The sequence below is a fragment of the Pseudonaja textilis genome, chromosome Z (genome assembly GCF_049901715.1).
Source record: "Pseudonaja textilis isolate UNSWEBS1 chromosome Z, rPseTex1.2, whole genome shotgun sequence".
NCBI lineage: Eukaryota > Metazoa > Chordata > Lepidosauria > Squamata > Elapidae > Pseudonaja > Pseudonaja textilis.
The window spans coordinates 64,792,001-64,810,279 of NC_142008.1; the positions used below are offsets into that span (position 1 = coordinate 64,792,001).

Below are 18,279 nucleotides of genomic sequence, written 5' to 3' on the forward strand. Positions count from 1 at the left end.
TTACATGTTTAATCAACATTTCACTCATAGAAACCACGCAAAATTAGTACTTTGATGAAAATTTCTGTAGTCAAATTGAGATGCAGAATTTTTATTAATATAACCAAAGTCTTTTTAAGGTTTTGAGTGAGTTTATGTGCTAAAATAAACACAAGTTGCATTTTTGAAAATGTTAGGATCAAAAGTAGCCAATCAGCAGCGAGCTTTGGCTGACCAATGAAAATGCACAGAGGCTATGAGACAATCAATGTTGTCATATTCTCTCACTATAAATAGGCATGAAAAGCATCAAGAAATTTAATTTAGCTCTGGCTGCAGGCAAGGACGAAGGCCTTTGCTTTTACCAGTACTGAGCAGTGGCATTGCATCATTGTGTTTCATGAAGAAGGTTACTCCTGTACAGAAATAGCCAAGAGAGTGAAATGCCATTGCAACCACAGTGAGCAGAGTGGTTGAAAAATACCAAATAACTGGTTCAGTTGATGACAGGGTCCACTCTGGAAGACCAAGAAAATCAACAAAACAGCAAGATCGGGCTCTGCAACACATTTCAATGGCTGACAGGAAGCTCACCTCACCTCAGATTACAAGAATTTGGGGTGAAACATGTGATGTAAAAGTGTGCACAAGCATAGTGCATCACAGACTGCTTGCCAGAGGGCTCAAAGGCTGCAGGGTTCTAAGTAAACCTTTGCTCACAAACGTTCATCGCTCTCGTCGATATGCATGGCCCAAGAAGTATGCCAAGTGGACCAACCAACAGTGGGCCAAGGTCATCTTCAGTGATGAGAGCAATTTCTACTTGACTGGGAATAAGTGCAATAAGTATGTCAGAAGATTTCCAGCTGAAGAATTTAGGCTGTATTGCCTGAATCTATCTGTGAAGCATCCATTGCATGTGATGATCTGGGGCTGTATCGCTGCTTCTGATATTGGTCAGATACAAATCGTGTAGGGAATCATGAATTCCAAGCAGTATGTGGAAGTCCTGGAAAAGACCATGCTTCCTTCAGCTCAGCAACTTGTAGGGAAGGACTTTTACTTCCAGGATGACAACGTTCCTTGTCATCGACCCAAGTCCATCTAGCAGTGGATGAAGAAGCATGGTGTTAAACTCCTGGATTGGCCAGCTCAGAGCCTGGATTTGAACCCAATTGAGAACTTGTGGGCCAAGATTGGTTAGGAAATAAGCAAGAAGCATCCAAAGACAAAGCAGGAGCTGACTGAATCCATTATTGCAGCCTGGTACCACATTGTCCCCAAAGATCATGTGCAAAGGCTTATACAGTCTATGCCAAAGCGATAGCACCCGGTGATAAGCAATAATGACTGGCAAATTTCATATTAGTAACCAGGACTAAATGGTCCTTTTCAGGGCCACAAACAATAAAAATGTTAACAAAACACTAGCATCGGCCTTAGTAATTGCAACACATATGCCACTGGGTATGCATCAGTTAATCTGTTTTCATAGTCGTTGTAAACATGCATTGTAAGCATGCAAGAAAATTCACAATCCCCATCCAAACAGCACCAAATTGTAAAAAGCTTATGCTTTTCACTTAAAAACCACCAGTATTTATTTAAATATAACAATATTTGCATAGCAGTTAGCATAAAATATCATAAAATTAATGGCCTATCCAAAAAATGTCAAAACTGTAAAGCATGCAGGACTTTTTCACATAGCTGTATTGATCAGAGTTCCTCTGTTTTTAATGTGCAATAGCTTTAGCATTTAAGAACAGAGGTAAGTTAGTTACTTTTCTATTAATACATAATCCTTAAAAGGGCTGTAGGGACTCTGCCATGGTCTAATACAGACTGGAAATATAGCAAAGGAAAATATTTCTCCAGTAGAAATGGCTGTTTGCAACACACAAGGAGGGGATACTTTTCCAAGAGCTTACAATTCAAGAATACCAATGTGCCGTTTGTTAACTTCACATGAAATATCTCAGGATGGGGAAGGCCGTGGGAGGCCTAGTGATAGAACATCCCCTCAAGGTCTTCTCAACCCACTAAGATACCCCATGCTTCTCCCTCCCTCTTGTCACACTCACTTATCTTGCAAACACCTGTCTCCTCTCTGCCGCTGTTTCTTCGCCTTTGAGGAAGCCAGCCAGCGGCATGGTGGGGTGGTCCCTCCCCAGCTAGCCTGCAGAGTTTGCTGCGCTGGGAGAGGAATGAGACCTCTTTGTTCCATGGAGCCCACAGCCACTTGAGCAGGGAGGATGAGGAGGATGAGAAGAATGGCAAGGCTTTGTGCCAGCTAGCTAGTCCAGGGAGTAGGTCAGGCGATGATGGCTGCCAGGAGAAGGGTGATCATGGCTGCTCAGATGGCTGCCGTCACCAGCAGCTTGAGTTCCTCTAATGCATCCAGGCTGAAGAAAGTGAAGGTGCAGCTGTGGGCTTGCCTTCAAAGATCACTCCAAGTGCCCAATGTGCATGCAGGCGCAGCATATGCATACAGCTGTGCTCCATGGACAATGAGGTCTCATTCCTCTCCCAGGGCGGTGAATTCCGGTGGGCTGGATGCAGGTATGAAGGGCCTGGCCCTGCAGTGCTTCCTTGCTCAGTTGAAGGTTTTGTTCCTGCCCTCAGACTGTAAGGCTGGCCGTGGAATTGGAATCAACTGGGGCAAGGAACCAATGCTGTCCATGGCCCAGGTGTGCTCCTCACTTGCATGTGCCAGCCTTACTGTTTGAAGGCCTTCAACTGAGCGAGGAGGCACTGCGGGGCCAGGTCCTTCACGCTCGCGTCCAGCCCGCTAGAGTTTGCCATGCCAGGGGAAAAATGAGAGACCCTGTTGTCTCGCAGAGCCCAGCATAACTTGAGTGGGGAGGACAAGGAGAAGAACAGCAAGACTTAGGGTCAAGCAGGGCTGGCTGGTTGGGGAGAGGGGAATCATGGCTGCTCAAGGGGCTCCTGCTTCCCTCACCAGCTTGGATGTCCTGGCTGAAGCATAGATCACTCTCTCTCCCTCTCCTTCCCCCCCTCTCTCTCTTTGTGGTGGCAGTGATAGCGTTGCAGTGCCTGGCTGGTGGGGTGCTCAAATAAGCCGGTGTGGGGCATAGGGGTGGAGGTCCAGACACTCTGTCTTGCTTCGTCCTCCACCCCCTGCCACCTCGCTTTGTGGCTGCTGCACCAGTGCGTTGCTCAGCCTTCTCCTCCTCCATTATGCCAGCGAGCAAGGAAAAGTGGTGAGGAACGAAGTGAGGCACTGGGGGGAGATGAAGGATTAATCAAGGTAGAGGTGCAGAGCTGCCCCACCCACCCTGCCCAGCTTACCTAAGCACCCTTCAGCCAGGCCACCCATGCCAAACTCCCATCCCCCAACCCTCTCAGGGCAGCCACATGCATTCACTAACCTGCTTTCCAGCTGTTAGCCACCGTGATGTGCAAGACAACTGTGGGACTACAGTAAAAAAAAAATAGTTCAGACCTTCCAACTTCTCATGGAAAAAAAATCTTGCGATGTTGGAAGGTCTGAACTATTTTTTTATATTGTAGCCTGTAGTCCTTACAGACTACTTTTGTTGCCCTGCATGTGGTGACAGAGAATTGGGCCTGTGCATGCACACATCTGCCAGGATGGCATGGACCGGCCCCTTACTCCTCCAGAATGGCCAAGTGGGCTGGATATGGCCTCATCGTGGGCCGCATCTGGCCAATGGGTCTTGAGTTTGACACCCCTGTGATCAAAGCCATATATAATGATTCTCACAGCAGCTTCTTCCTATGTCATAAACCTCAGTATTTAACAAAACTCTCCTGCATTATTTTCTAGAGGCCATTTTAAGTAGGGAAGGGAATGGGAACCTTTTCTTTCTTACATTAAAGTTCAAACAGGTTAAATTTATGTAGAATTATTTTGCATTCCAGTCTTAAAACTGGAATGCAACCAGAATGACAGTTCTGCTGAACTACAAGTAGATAGATGGATAGAGAAATTGATTTAGTATTTATTACTAACTTCTATGACCAAGCTTAACAGCAGGTTATAAGAAATTCAAGAACAATTATCCTATCAGTTAAAATTACAGCCGAGCCATTTCCCCAAGAAAACATAGTAAAATTTTCTGAAATTTCATGTTTTAGAAATCCCATGGTGACCAAATTTATTTTCATATTTAAAATAAAAGCAGTACAGTGAAAGCATAAGATCACATTTTATTTTCCACAAGACTATGAAATCCTTTTAATTTAAATCATTGTTCTGAACCGTATTTTAAACTACTGGAATAATTTATCTAAATTTTAATACATAACTAAGATAAAGATACATTATACAAATAGCCTGCAAATGGTTTAAGGCATCAGCGTAGACACAGGAGACTATGACTTAAACATGCCTAGTCTTGCCTTTGGCATGAAAAGTGACTTTGAGACGATTACTCTCACTCAGTCAACTCAATTCACAGGATTGTTTTTTTGTGGGGGCGGGGATTGGGAGGAGAAAGGAATGTTAGGTATGTTCACCATCTTGAGTTATTTACAATAAAAATAAAACTGAGATATAAAATAAACAGGGACCAGAATTTCCATCATTAAAGTAATACAACTATAAAGCACATCATACAAAATCATTTCATGAAATGGGTGATGTTAAAAGAAATCTCAAAACTTTCTTAGTATGCATTAGAGAGTAGCACTCTGCTCGTTGAACATTTGAGAGAAACAATTAGTTTTATTACTGAATACTTACTTTGTTCGCCTCAGGCACCAAGAATCTTCTAAAATGTAGTAATTTACTCCCATTTTTAATAGTCCTTTTTTAACTTCTTTTGCAGGTTTTCGGCTATACATGGAATAAACGATTTTCGTTCTTGCCCTTTACAGAAAAGCAAAATATTATGATTGAAGAGGTGATAGAAATGATACTCTAGTCTACATAATTTATTCTTGCATCCATTTTTATAGAGCCAAATGCCTTCTCATTAATTGTCATGTCCCTGGTGGAGACTGACTCTGAGGGAGAGGAGGAACAACTGACAGGAAGTGGAAGTGTGGCTCTGGAGGTTGTGGAGGAGGCTGGGGAAGGCCAAAGGCTGGCTGAGCAGTCAGAGGAGGACCCAGGCCCATCCCCTCTCCATCCTAGGGCACGCAGGGAGGAGAGGGTAAGGGAAAGATATGGTCTACTTGGGAGGAGAGGGCCTTGATCCTCTTCATGGGCTGCAGCTGTGACAACTGAATAAGAGGACAGACATGCATATGGGTGAATGCTGGAAACAAAGCATGGACATATCTCTAGTTTATGGTTCCTTTCTGAGTTTGGCGTCCTTCCCAGTGTGTGATCTGTTATCTGTGAATGTCTTGCAGCCCTTATCTTGCCTGGTTTGTGTTGCTTTTTTCTCCTTCTTGTAAGTGTTTCTGTGGGAGTTTTTTGTCTTCTGTCAAGGATATTTGGAAAAGAATGTGCAGGAGGAAGATAAGAAGAGAAAGTTTGGTTGACCGGGTTAAACTGCAAAAGCAACAACTAAGCTACCCTGGAATTTAAACTAAAAAAAAAGTAACATTGTTCCCAAAGAAGATTTTGAAGCAGTGAAGGAGAGAGAAAAGGGAAAGGGTTTGGTTTTTCTTCTTCTCTCCTTTTCCCTATACTGACAGCTAAGAGATCTAAATAAGAAATTGGAAAAAAAATCCACTTTGACATCAATAGGCATTTAAGCTGAAAATAAGATGTCAAAGGGATAATAAAGATTTCTGGATACTTAAAACCTTCTAAAAGCAGGAAATGAAAGAAAAAGAATAAAAGGGCAGGATCTGGAAAAAAGGGAGGAGACTGCCTGGAATAACTGAAACTTGGCTACAAAATAGTAGAACCCCAGAAAGAGAAAGTGGAAAAAAGAAGCATGAGGAAACAGTTTGGGAATATTTGGATTATTTGGTGATCTCTGGATTTTTGGTTATTGCATTTGAATGACTAAAATCAGTTGGGTGGTTGTTTAAAAATGTTTTAAAATGGCACTACTTTTAGATGAACTGAAAATGGAACTTAAAAAGTACAAAGAAGATGCACAAGAAGGGAGAGGTTCTTTTGGCTTCATATTTCAATTCTTAGAAATGGAGAACTATGAGAAACAACAAGAAATGCCTGCAGAACAAGAAGACTGGGACAAAGAAGAAGCCATCTTTAATGAACAAGTAATTTTATGTGGCGGGGGGGGGGAAGGAAAGGGGGGAAAGAGAATGAAAAGTTTAAAATTTGAAAAAACAACCAAGAAAAGGAATAATAACTTGAAAAATAAGTAAAAGATTAGAAAGTAACAGAAGAGAGGAATACAGAAGAGAGAATTAGAACTAGAGAGACAAGGGGGTAAAAAGGGGGGGGGAGAAGAAGAGAGGGAAGAAGGAAAGGAAAGTAAGTTATAAAGGACAGAAACAAGATATGGAGAAATAGGGCCTATTTAGAGATAATGGGTGAAAATTTAATTGAAAAAGGGATTCTGCAAAGGTACATAAGACAGTATTGTTATATTAGAAATAGAAATAATTTTAGAAAATATGAAACAATGTATGATTAAAATGATGGATAAAATTCAATTGAATTCGATTGGAAGTTATGTATTATATTGAATGTTATAACCTCAAGGTATACATTGAAGCTTAAATAAGAGTTGAATGGATAAAATTAAACGATATAAAGGTGTCATACTCCAATTAGTAACTACAGGAGAAAATTTGTTTAATGAGAAAAGAAAACATGAAACTGAAACAGGACAGACAAAAGTATGAGTATAATGATTTGAATTGATATGAGATAATTAAAATAAATTTGAGAAAATTAAGAGAGGAGAAAAACTATGTAGAAAATGTAAAACAGTAATAAGATATGGAATAGAACATAAAAGTGAGCATGAAATTGAGTTTGTGTCTGTATGAAGAAGTGTAACCCGGGACCATGCTATTTTCAAAAAAAGATGTTTTATTTGTATTATGGGTTTTTTTTTGTGAAAACCCAAATAAAATTTTCAAAAAAAAATTGTGAATGGTGAAATATAATTAATACCTGGTGGGAGAATCCTGAGGTCCACTAGATGGTAAATGGGGCAGCATCCATGATTTAATGGCAAAACAAAAAGCTTAGGTTGAACCATCTCTGAAGTTATTAAAGGAATGACAGCAATCCTTGGCCAAAAGATCACACAAGGGTACAATTTGGATATGAGGTCTCCTTAAAGAATTTATTTTCATGAAAATGTACATGGTTGCCTAATTCACAGTGACTAGAGGAGGATTACAGAAGTAAAACCTCAAATATAAAATCCAATAAACCCTTATCCCCCTGGAGGGACAATAATCACAATAGGCTCTGTGTCACCCTGGGGTCCCCAGACTTGCTGGCAAAACATGTTTTCAGGCCTTTTGAAAGAACATCCAGGGGGAGGGGATAATTTTATCTCTTCAAGAGTGATGTTTCATTAGGAGGGAGCTACCACATAAAGGGTCCTTCTTCTTGGTTCCACTACATCAAGGGTGTCAAACTCGATTTCATTGAGGGCTGCATCAGGGTTGTGTTTGACTTCAGGGAGCTGGAGGTGCATAGCCAGGGGAGCATGGCTAGCTTGATATCTGTTTTTGGCTGTGACAGTCTCCTGCAGCCCTCTGCCAATGAAAATGGATCTTGGAAGGAGGCTGTGTGCAGCTCCCCTGAGCTCTGCTTTCAGCTGCGGCTGTGTCCTGCTGGCCTTTACCAGCGAAAACAGACCTTGGGAGGGCCATGCATGCCCCTTCCCCAGCTCTGTTTTCAACTGCAATCCTCTGCCAATGAAAATGGAGCTTGGGCAGGGGCTGCGATCAGCTCCGGTCCTTTGCTGTTTCCAGGGCAGCCCCACAGGCCAGATCTAGGCACCCTGTGGACCAGATGTGGCCTGCAGGCCTTGAGTTTGACAACCCTGCACTAGATAAACCTTCTTAAGTGAGGGGATCAGTAACATACCTGCCTCTCCAATTTGGTGGGCAGGGTAGACAAACTATATAATATGTTTTAAGATCACTGAAATTCTGATGTTTCCTGCTGGAAATTGATTGCTACATAATTGGATTGTAGCTAGGATGCAAGACCAGTAGCAAATGAAACATCAATATATGTAAAGGTTTTCCATAAGAAATATGAGTCAGCTAATTAGGATCTAAGTAAAATTGTTTCCATGAACATCAATCGACAACTGAAGAAAAGCTAAAGACCAATAAAAATAAAGTGAGATGATATTCAAAAAATAAAGTAGGATTAACTGCAATATGCAGTTAGGAACTTGGTCCTTAGTCATCTTTAAGGGCTGTCTCTAAGAAGGTCTGTCACAAATCTTCTGAGGCTGAATTCCATGTCAAAAAGTACTTGGTGGACACTGGTCAGGAAAGGTACAATAAATAAATACAGTTGGAAAAAGCTTATATGGCAAAGGGCTTGATACTACTACAGATGGCATTACCTCTTCAACTTCTTTTTCCCCTGTTAAATTCAAGTAGTATTCAAAGGACAAGCACAAAAAATGGAAAGAGGGACACATAACTAAGGCTGATTATCAGCAGATAGCCAGAATATGCAAAGATGAAGCCAGGAAAGCAAAGGCTCAGAACGAACCAAGGCTTGCTACAAAAGTCAAAGATAATAAAATAGTTTATTTTAACATATTAATAACAAGAGAAAAAGTCAAGGAAACAAGTAGGTCCACTAAAAAGAGAAGATGGCAAGGAAGTAACAGGCAGTAGGGAGAAAGCAGAGCTGCACAACTCATTCTTTTCACTAGTTTTCATGCCAAAGCAAAGGAAATTATAGCCCAATGTACCTAAAAAATTACTGTAAAAGACAAACTAGAAATAAATATTAAAATAAGCAAGAAAATAGTAAGAGAACACCTATCTGACCTAGACGAATATAAATCACTGGGATCTGACAGATTACATCCCAGAGTTCTGAAGGAGCTGGCAGATGTTATCTCAGAACCATGTATCAAATGTTTCAAAAATCTTGGAGGACAGAGCAAGTATCTGAAGATTGAAAAAAGGCTGATGTGGTTCCCATCTTCAAGAAAGGGGGTGGGGGAAGAGACCCAGGAAACTACAGATCAATCAATCTAACATCAATACCTGGGAAGATCCTGGAATAATAATAATAACAACAACAACAATAATAATAAACAGATCTGTGAACAACCATAAGCAAATATACATAGATATAACTAGTAGCCAGCACAGGTTTATTAAAAACAGTTCGTGGCAAATCAATCTTATTTCATTCTTTGATAAAGTCACTAAATTAGTATACTTAGTATACTAATAGTAGATTTTAGTATGGCATTTCATAAGTAGACCACAACCTACTTCTTGGTAAGCTAGAAAAATATGGAATAGACAACATCACCACCAGATGGATTTATAGCTGGCTGACAAAATATATTCAATAACTAGTTTTTAATGGTACACATGGAGGGAAGTGACCACTGGGATACCACAAGACTCTTCAATATCTTCATAAATAACTTAGATAAGGGAATAGAAGGAGAACTCATCTGTCAGGTTGCCGCTGTACATTTCCTAGGAAAGAAAAATCCTTAGCTCCATAGATTTAGAGAAAAGTACTTTTACTAGGAAGAAATCAAATGCAGACAGTTTCAAGCAAGTTATGAGGCAAAAAAGCATGAACACAGCACCTTCAAACACAATATATAGCCCAGCCACCTTGTAGCTAGGCAACCGCATACCAGAGCTAACAGTTTGGCTTTGGAGATAACAATAGTTGCAAAGCTGCAATGTAAGCTTCCACCTATTCCCTCCCCCTATTCTATGGCAGCAAGCAACAGGCTGGCTGACATCCCCCCCACCCCCCACCCCGTAACAGAGGCATTAGCCAGACAGAGAGAATTTATACAGTTAAAATATACAATCACCAGTACCACGTGAGTATGAGGACACCAGCATTCAGGACTATCAATGGCTGAAAGGGTGGTTCCAGTGCCTCATTGAGTGGAAGGGTTCTGGATCGGAGGATTTCACTTGGGAGGATGTAACTTCTGCCCATGCCCTTGCTTTGGTGGATGCCTTTCACACACAATTCCCATCACAGCCACATCTGGACCATCAGACCAGGGGGAAGGGCCCTGCGATGAGAGATAGTAATGTGGTTTGTTGGCATCCTGTGCGGACGGCAGAGGTATTGGACAGTAAGGACGAAAGGGAGTCTGGCAAGGACTTGGATGAGGGTCCTGCATCCAATGTAGGGATGGGGCTAGGACCATCTGAGAGTGAGGTGCTGCCTTTAGAGCTTTCAGAGCACGAAGCAGACGACCCCATGAGGCCTTTTCCCAGTGTGCATGTGCGCAGAGCTGTTAGAAGGTGAGAGCAGCTGAAGCAGAAGGGGTGACTTGGGAGTAAGGCTGGGAGGTGATTGCCCCTCCCATAAGGGATAAAAGTCAGTCCTCAATGACGAAGAGCTTTGCAGGAAGCAAAGCAGTTCAGTAATCTCTGAGTCCATTCTGAAGCTCTGTACTCTGGTCGGTTTTTTCTGGGTTTTTGGTTCATTTATGTTAAGCCTTAATTGGACATCTGTTTGTTGGCAAGCATTCTACGGCACTGAAAAGCACGCTCTTATCTGGGGGAACTGTGTATAATGAATTTTGGCTGGGAATGCAAGTAATTCCTGGTGTCACATTAAAAAAGGTTTTACTTTTAAATTCAGTTTATGTTTTATTAAATTTAATGAAGCCTGGGTCAGAACAGTTTGTTTCCCGCCCAAACAAAACAAATGAGAGATGGAACAGCTTTGGGCAGAGAATGTGCACCTTCAACAGCAGATGGCCTTGTTAGCTAATCAATTAGGCCAGTTCCAGGCTCTCGCTGCTCTACCTCCTCCTCGAAGGAAATGCCCGGTGGCCATTCCTGATAAGTTTGATTGCAACCAGGCTATGTTTCCAACATTTTTGGGACAGTGCCAGCTATTTATTAGCTTGAGAGCAGAGGACTTCCCCATTGACCGGGATAAAGTGGGGTTTATAATTAGCTTGCTCTCCGGTTCTGCAGCTCGCTGGGCCATGCCTTTGTTGGTGCAGAATAATCATTTCTTGGATGACTTCAGGGGGTATTGTGACCACCTCCATCTGATGCATTAGGACCCCCATCAAGACACACGACTGCTGCCCATTGTTTGAAGGAACTGAAGCAGGGCTAGCAGCTCCTACAGGAATATGTCAGTGAGTTCCAGCTGCTTATCAAGGATTAGGCTTGGAATGATGCATTCCACGATGCATTCCAGGATGGGTTGTCGAAGGAGTTGTAGGACGAGCTCGTTCAGGTGGACTGTCCAACAACCCTAAATGCACTGATTCATCTGTGCCTGAGGATTGACGCCCGCCTGCAGAGACGGAACAGTCGCCATGCCTCCCAGGAGACTCCTGTGGCACCTGTCATGCATGAGACCCTGACTTCACGGGAGGAGCCCATGGTCCTAGGCGCTGCCAGGCCCTGCCTGTTGGTGACAGAGTACAATAGACAGTGCACAGGGTGGCTGTGTTTATATTGCAGGAAACCTGGGCACTGGGCTGCTTCGTGCCCCAAGAAACGAGGGGCGTTGGCTGTGCCTGCTCCCTGGACACAGAAAACTCTGTCAGGAAACGCCCAGAGCACGATCTAGGGGAAACTCTGGGTCGGGCATGCATTAAACTCAAGTCACCTCCAGCAGACGGGGATTCTGGACCCCCTCGGCATTTGATCCTGGCAGCACAAGTTTTTCTGGCCAGTAGTCCACAGGGGATTCCGGCGCATGATTCCGGCACCACCACAAACTTCATGGACATGGCATTTGCAGTCCAGTATGCAGTCCCTCAATGCCCACCAGATCCTCCCATGCTCGTGGAGACCATTGATGGCCGGGTGCTTTTGTCTGGGCTTATCCAGGCCGCCACCCAACTCTTGCGCCTAACCATTGGTTCACATGAGGAGGCTATCCAGTTCTACATTACTTCCGGCCTGCATTTCCCCATGGTCTTGGGCTTGGCGTGGCTCCAGATGCGCAATCCCCAGATCTACTGGTCCCAGAACCTGATTATGTTCCTGAGCCTGCAATGCATAGACCACACCTGTCAAGTCCGCGCAGGAGAGTTGCTGAGTCTACCTGAAGTGTCTGTGCCTTCGGAACTTGTGGATTTCGCTGACATGTTCAGAGAGCAGGTGGTGGACCAATTGCCCCTGCACCAGCCTTATGACTGTCCCATTGATTTGTTACCAGATGCACCCCTTCCCATGGGCCATTTGTACTCAATGTCAGATCTGGAGTTGGCTGAGTTGTGGGACTTTTTGGACAAGAGCCTCACTCAGGGTTTTATACAGCCTTCATCGTCGCCACTGTCTGCCCTGGTCCTGTTTGTAAAAAAGAAGACTGGTGACTTAAGGCTTTGTTGTAATTACCATAGATTAAACATCATCACAGTGGCGCAATAGGTATCCTCTGCCCTTGATTCCTGAACTGATGGAGTGCCTCCAGGAGGCTACCGTGTTCACCAAGTTTGACCTACGCGGGGCGTATAATTTGGTGCAGCTCCAGCCCAGAGATGAGTGGAAGACAGCATTCAGTACCAGGTACGGGCATTTTGAATACATGGTCATGCCATTTGGGTTGACCAATGCTCTTGCTGTCTCCCAACATTTTATGAATATTTTCCTCTTAGATTAATTTGTTGTTGTTTACCTCAACATTTTGATCTATTCCAACTCTAGGGAGAGTCACCTGCACCACCTGCGCATGGTGTATACGCCAAATTTGAGAAGTGCCAGTTCTTCCAGTCCACCATCGAGTTCCTGGGGCATTGCATCTCCTGACAAAGATAGCACATTTCATTCAATGTTGTGGGTTACCCATGGCTCGCACCATCGCCTGCATGTTTATTCAACAAATCTTCCAGCTTCATGGACTACATTATTGAGTTGTTTCGGACCAAAGGGCTCAATTTACAGCCCAATTCTGGAAGGGGCTGATGACGGCTTTGGACGTGAAAATCTGTCTGATGTCAGCACATCATCCAGAAACCGACGGGACTGAGAAAGTCATTGGGATCCTGGAGCAATACCTGCATTGCTTTGTGAACTAGCAACAAGACAACTGGGTAGACTACTTGGCAGTAGCAGATTTTGTGTTTAACAACTCTCACCACACCTCCATGCAAACCACCCCTTTCCTAGCCAATGTGGGCTATCATCCTCGGTCCTTTCCTCTGACATAACTTGACTCACTGGTTCCGGAGGCAAACTATCTGTCCAAGTTGCAGGCCGTTCACCAATTGGTGCAACAGTATCTGGAGAAAGCCAAAGAGGATTAAAAATGAGTTGCAGACCACTCTTGGTGGGCAACACTGCCATTGGCTGTGGGGGATCAGGTGTGGTGGTCCACCAGAAACCTTCCTTCAGACTGGCCAGTTAAGAAGCTCAACCACTAATATCTTGGCCCGTTCCCTGTGGAGGTGGTTATCAACCCAGTCGCCTAATGCCTGACTTTGCCTCGCTCGGTACATGTCCATCTCATCTTTCATAGATCCCTCCTAGTTCCTGAATGGATAGCCTGTCCACTCCACCAACCTGACCATTCCCCGCCAGCATCACCCGATGGAGAGGGACCACCTGAAAGGGTGGTTCCAGTACCTCATTGAGTGGAAGGGTTATGGACAGGAGGATTTCACATGGGAGGATGTGACTTCTGTCGATGTCCCTGCTTTGGTGGATGCCTTTCACACACAATTTCCATCACAGCCACATCTGGACCATCAGACCAGGGGGGGAAGGGCCCTGCAGTGAGGGATAGTATTGTAGTTCACCGGCAGCCAATGCAGATGGCAGAGGTATAAGACAGTGAGGACAAAAGGGAACCAGTCAGGGAGTCTGGTTAGGACTTGGATGAGGGTGCTGCATCCAATGCAGGGATGGGGCCAGGACCACCTGAGGGTGGGGTGCTGCCTTCATGGGATGCTGCTATCATGTCACTCGTAACTCTTCTTTTCTTTAGACTAGCCAAACACCAAACCTGCAGCCATTCTTCAGATGGTTTAGTCTCCAGGCCTTTGATGATCTTAGCTGCTCTTCTTTGAATCTTTTCCGAGTCTCAACATCTTTTTTGTAGTATAGTGACCAAAATTGGTTGCAGTGTTCCAGGTGTGGTCTTTCTAGGGCTTTATAAAACAGAATTAATATTTCACATGATCTTGCGCATGTGCAGATGAAGCTTCACTTGTTTCTTGCCTGACACTTATGCAGTCAGATTCCTAACAGGCCACAGATTGTTACCAGTCCACAGCCCAGGATCCCTACTTTTACATAATTTACATGAATCTAGGCATCTTACAATAAAAAAATAAAAACACAAAATTGCTGTTGGGCATGATCTGACAATTTGTACAACCAGAAGACTGGCTCTAACACTCCCACTCTCATAGTTAGAAGAATAATTGTTGGAATATTTTATTCTCGCTTTGTTGCTACCATGTTTTCCAGTCTTAATTTCTTTTGGGCTTGAAAATAAGCACTCTGGCTTATTTTGGGGGAGGTCTTATTTTTTTTCAGTGTAGGAGGTAGCAAATGTGGGGGCCGACGGCAATGGGAGCACTGTTCCTCCCACTGTCTGTTTGCCCGCAGCTGTAATGGGCCAAGCTCTTGATAGTCCGTGGCCTCGACCTGCCCTGCCTACTGGCCCAGCTGCTGCTGGGACACTTTTTGGCTGTGGCAGGCACCATGCTAGCCGTCAAGCAGCTGCCCATGCTGCTGCTGACCTCGCGGGGGTTCTTTGCCCTCCTGGCAGTGCAGCTCTTGGCTACCCTGCTGGGTTGCTCCTGCCTGGCATAGGGTGAGTCATCCCAAATCGAAAACCTCCTGGACTACCACTGGCCTGCCAAGGCCCCTTTGCGAGTGCCCACTGGTGGAGCAATGCTGCTTGTGCTGCCTCACCTGCTGCCTTTGAGCTTCTGAGTCCATTTGGTGCTGCATGCACTGTCTTACAGCCACAATGAGCTCGGCACTCATCGAGTTCTGGTGGGTACTGCAGCTGTCTTGCTGGCTGTTCGAGGCAGGTGTGAATTTGCCCCTGGTTGTCTTTGGCTTCTGCCTCACCTGTAGCAGTTCTGCAGCCACCTTGTCTTCCACCTGGCCCAGTCAACTCCCAAGCCCCGGGCTGTTCTCCAGCAGGCTCCACTACACCCTGCTGGAGCTATCCCACTCAGAGCTGTCAAGAGAGCTGCATTGCCCCCCCAGGGCTCAGAGTGCCGGGCTCAGTGTAGCTGTAAGCCCAGCTGAGCCAGCAGGCAGAGTGGGTATGAAGCTTCCCACCAGCAAGGCACTAAAGCGCCACCACTGGCACTGGGGAGAGAGAGAGAGAGAGAGAGAGGGAGGGAGGGAGGGAGGGTGATTCAATACAACCTCAGAGAGTTTATACTAGGGCTTATGGCGATGCACTCTCTCTCTCTCTCACTCACACACACTCATTCACACACACACACAAACACACACACACAAATAGAGGTCACTCACCCTCCCCCCCAAAGCCACATCCTTTCACTACTGCTTTCCAGCTGCTGGAAAAATAGTTCAAACCTTTCAACTTTTCACGAAAAAAAAATATTGCGAAGTTGGAAGGTTGGAACTATTTTTTTTACTGTAGTCCCACAGTCTTCTTTTCTTTCCCTGCATGCGGCAGCAGAGAACAGAGCTAACCTGGATTAACGTGGAAAGCAGGTTAGTAAAGGGATGTGGCTGCCCTGGGGGGCTGTTTTCATAAAATGTTAACACATGTGTGTGTGTGTGTTGGGAAGTGGAGCTCTTACTGAGTCTTCTCGCTGCCCTAAAAATATGTGGCAATTGCCGCATCTATCACTAGCTGGGTTGTGTGTATTTGCTGACAACCTTCAAATTGCACTCTTCTCCCTTGGGAAGAGCTCCGCTCCCTATCGCACACACATTTACACTTAGTGAAAAATGAAAAGACATGCACAGGAATCAAGAGGCTTTCTCTCTCTCTTCTCCCATACCCCCATGCTACACTGCTACTGGCACGCACTGATCAGAACAGGAATTTCCCCTCCCTTCTGCAAAGGAGACACAACACATGCTACACATTCAACCGGTATGTCAAGCCATTATTCTCTTTCCCAAAGGATCCCCTTAAACAAAACAGAGTGAGTGCTGGGATGGCTTATCTCCATCCACCAGTCTCACCCGACACCCCAAATCTTTGTTGCAGCAACTCTTTACTCCCCTCTCTGGGATTCCTGGGGAAGTGTCAAGAATTCCCTGGACCAGCTCACCAGTAGTGGGGCAGGATGCCACAAATCACTTACCTCCCCACCACAGCTTATCAATCTATGGGCAACTGTGGATTGCCCTCATTATTTCCTGGCCACTTCAGTCTCCTTCCTGTCCCCTTCCGCTCCCAATGCCTATCAAGAATTCAAAGGAGCCCAGGCAGGAAGGAGGGGTGCAGAAGGCAAAGGCACCCTCTACTTCACTCGCTCTTTTGTTCCTCTTTCAGTTGACAAAACACTTTTTGCCCAAACGGAGATATGACAGAGACTCAAATTTTCATGTGCTTGCAAAGGGGTAATTTGAAATGAAGTGATTAGGTCCATTTCAAAGTGTCTCCTTTGCAAGGAGACAAATCTTTGTCTCCCTCTGGGTGAAAAAATGTGCAGCAGAACCAGGCAGAGGCAAAGGCGATCCCAACATGCTGCCCACTCCGTCTCACCATCTCTCGGCTTGCATGCAGTTGTGTCGAACAGGAAACTGCACAGGGCATCAGGATCGCCTGCCTTCATCTTCCATGCCTCTGCCTGCTGCTGGTGCCACCGTGCAAATCTCCTGCAAATCTCCCTTGAGTCAGGCAGCTACATGTGAATTGCCTGTTTTCTCCCCACCTGTTTCCATGCTCAGAATTAATGGTATTTGTGCTGTGTGAAGGGGCCAGTAGGCTGGACAATGTCAGCCCCATGCGTGCTCACTGCCTCTTGTGCTGGCCATATCCATAGCCCTAGGCTTATTTTTGGATTAGGACTTATATTAGGCCCACCCTAAAAATCAGGCTTATTTTAGGGTGGGTCTTATTTTTGGGGAAACATGGCACAAACCAATTTTGACCTTTCAAATATACTACTTTACTGATAAATCTGAGGGAGAAGAAGTTGACTTGGATTTGGTCATTAAACTTCTTCAATTCAAGTCATAACAAGTTTATAAGAAAGTCTGGCCAAGAATTTCTTATAGCATATTTTTTAAAAAAATAAATAAAATATTTTATCGCACACTGGGCATTCTTTAGTAGCCAAGTGGTTAGAATGCAGTATTGCAGGCTAACTTTGCCCATGCCAGAAGTTTGATCCTGATTGGCTCAAGGTTGACTCAGACTTCTATCTTTCTGCTGTTGGTAAAATGAGGACCCAGATGGTTGAGGACACAGTATGCTGAATCTGTAAACTGCTCAGAGCGGGTTTTAAAGTAGTATTGAATGGTATATAAGTCTAAGTATTGTTGCTATAACACTTTATAAATGTGTTTATAAAATATTGACTAGATTAATTCCTATATATGATCTATTGTACACTATCACATTCTTTTGGACCCAGATAGTAGTGCTTATTACTCTTAAATGTATCTTTCTACTGAGGTAGGTTAGATTTAGCTTCAAATGGAAGGAAAGCATATATTTTATGTTAAAATTAGTTGTTTTGAGAAAAAGTAATATAAAGCTGCTGCAGTAGAGCCTAGGTAGGGATGAATAGAACTTTTAGAAAGTTGTCCATTGTCCTTTTTCCTACCAATTTCCTAATTACTTTTGAACAAATTGAAATCATGGCAATCAAGATCAGGAAAAATTATCTGGTATAAACTAGGATTGTTAATATCTTCGCGAAGCACACAATTGCTAAATTTAATTCAAACTGAACTTTACATCTGTTAAATTATTTTTATTAAGAATTTTTAATTAAATACAAATATTTATTTTGTTAATAGTGTCTTCATTGATTTTACATATCTAAAGTTTAAGATTTTATAATTTTAAAGGAATATGTTTTTAGAGAAAAAGAATAGAACTTTTCTTATCTATATTGTTGCTCATATGACTAGAAACATCACAATTAACAAGAAAAATAATAAGCAGAAAATAAAAATAAAAAACCCATGGCACTAAAGACCTGCTTCCTGTAAATCAAACCTGAGATTAAAATTTATTTAAAGAAATGTAAAGAAAACAAAATACTTTTTAAAAATTATGTTTTATATGAGTTCCTTTAATGATGGATGTTCTTTCTT

At 43.7% G+C, this 18,279-nt stretch overlaps 1 protein-coding gene across 1 annotated transcript in view; it reads right to left on the minus strand.

Moving 5' to 3' along the window:
• DPY19L1 (dpy-19 like C-mannosyltransferase 1) overlaps positions 1–18,279 on the minus strand; it is a 165,305-nt gene that overhangs the window by 12,623 nt on the left and 134,403 nt on the right. The window contains 1 exon segment of the mRNA XM_087917167.1: positions 4,709–4,834. Within this exon segment, the coding sequence (XP_087773293.1) occupies positions 4,709–4,834 (126 nt within the window).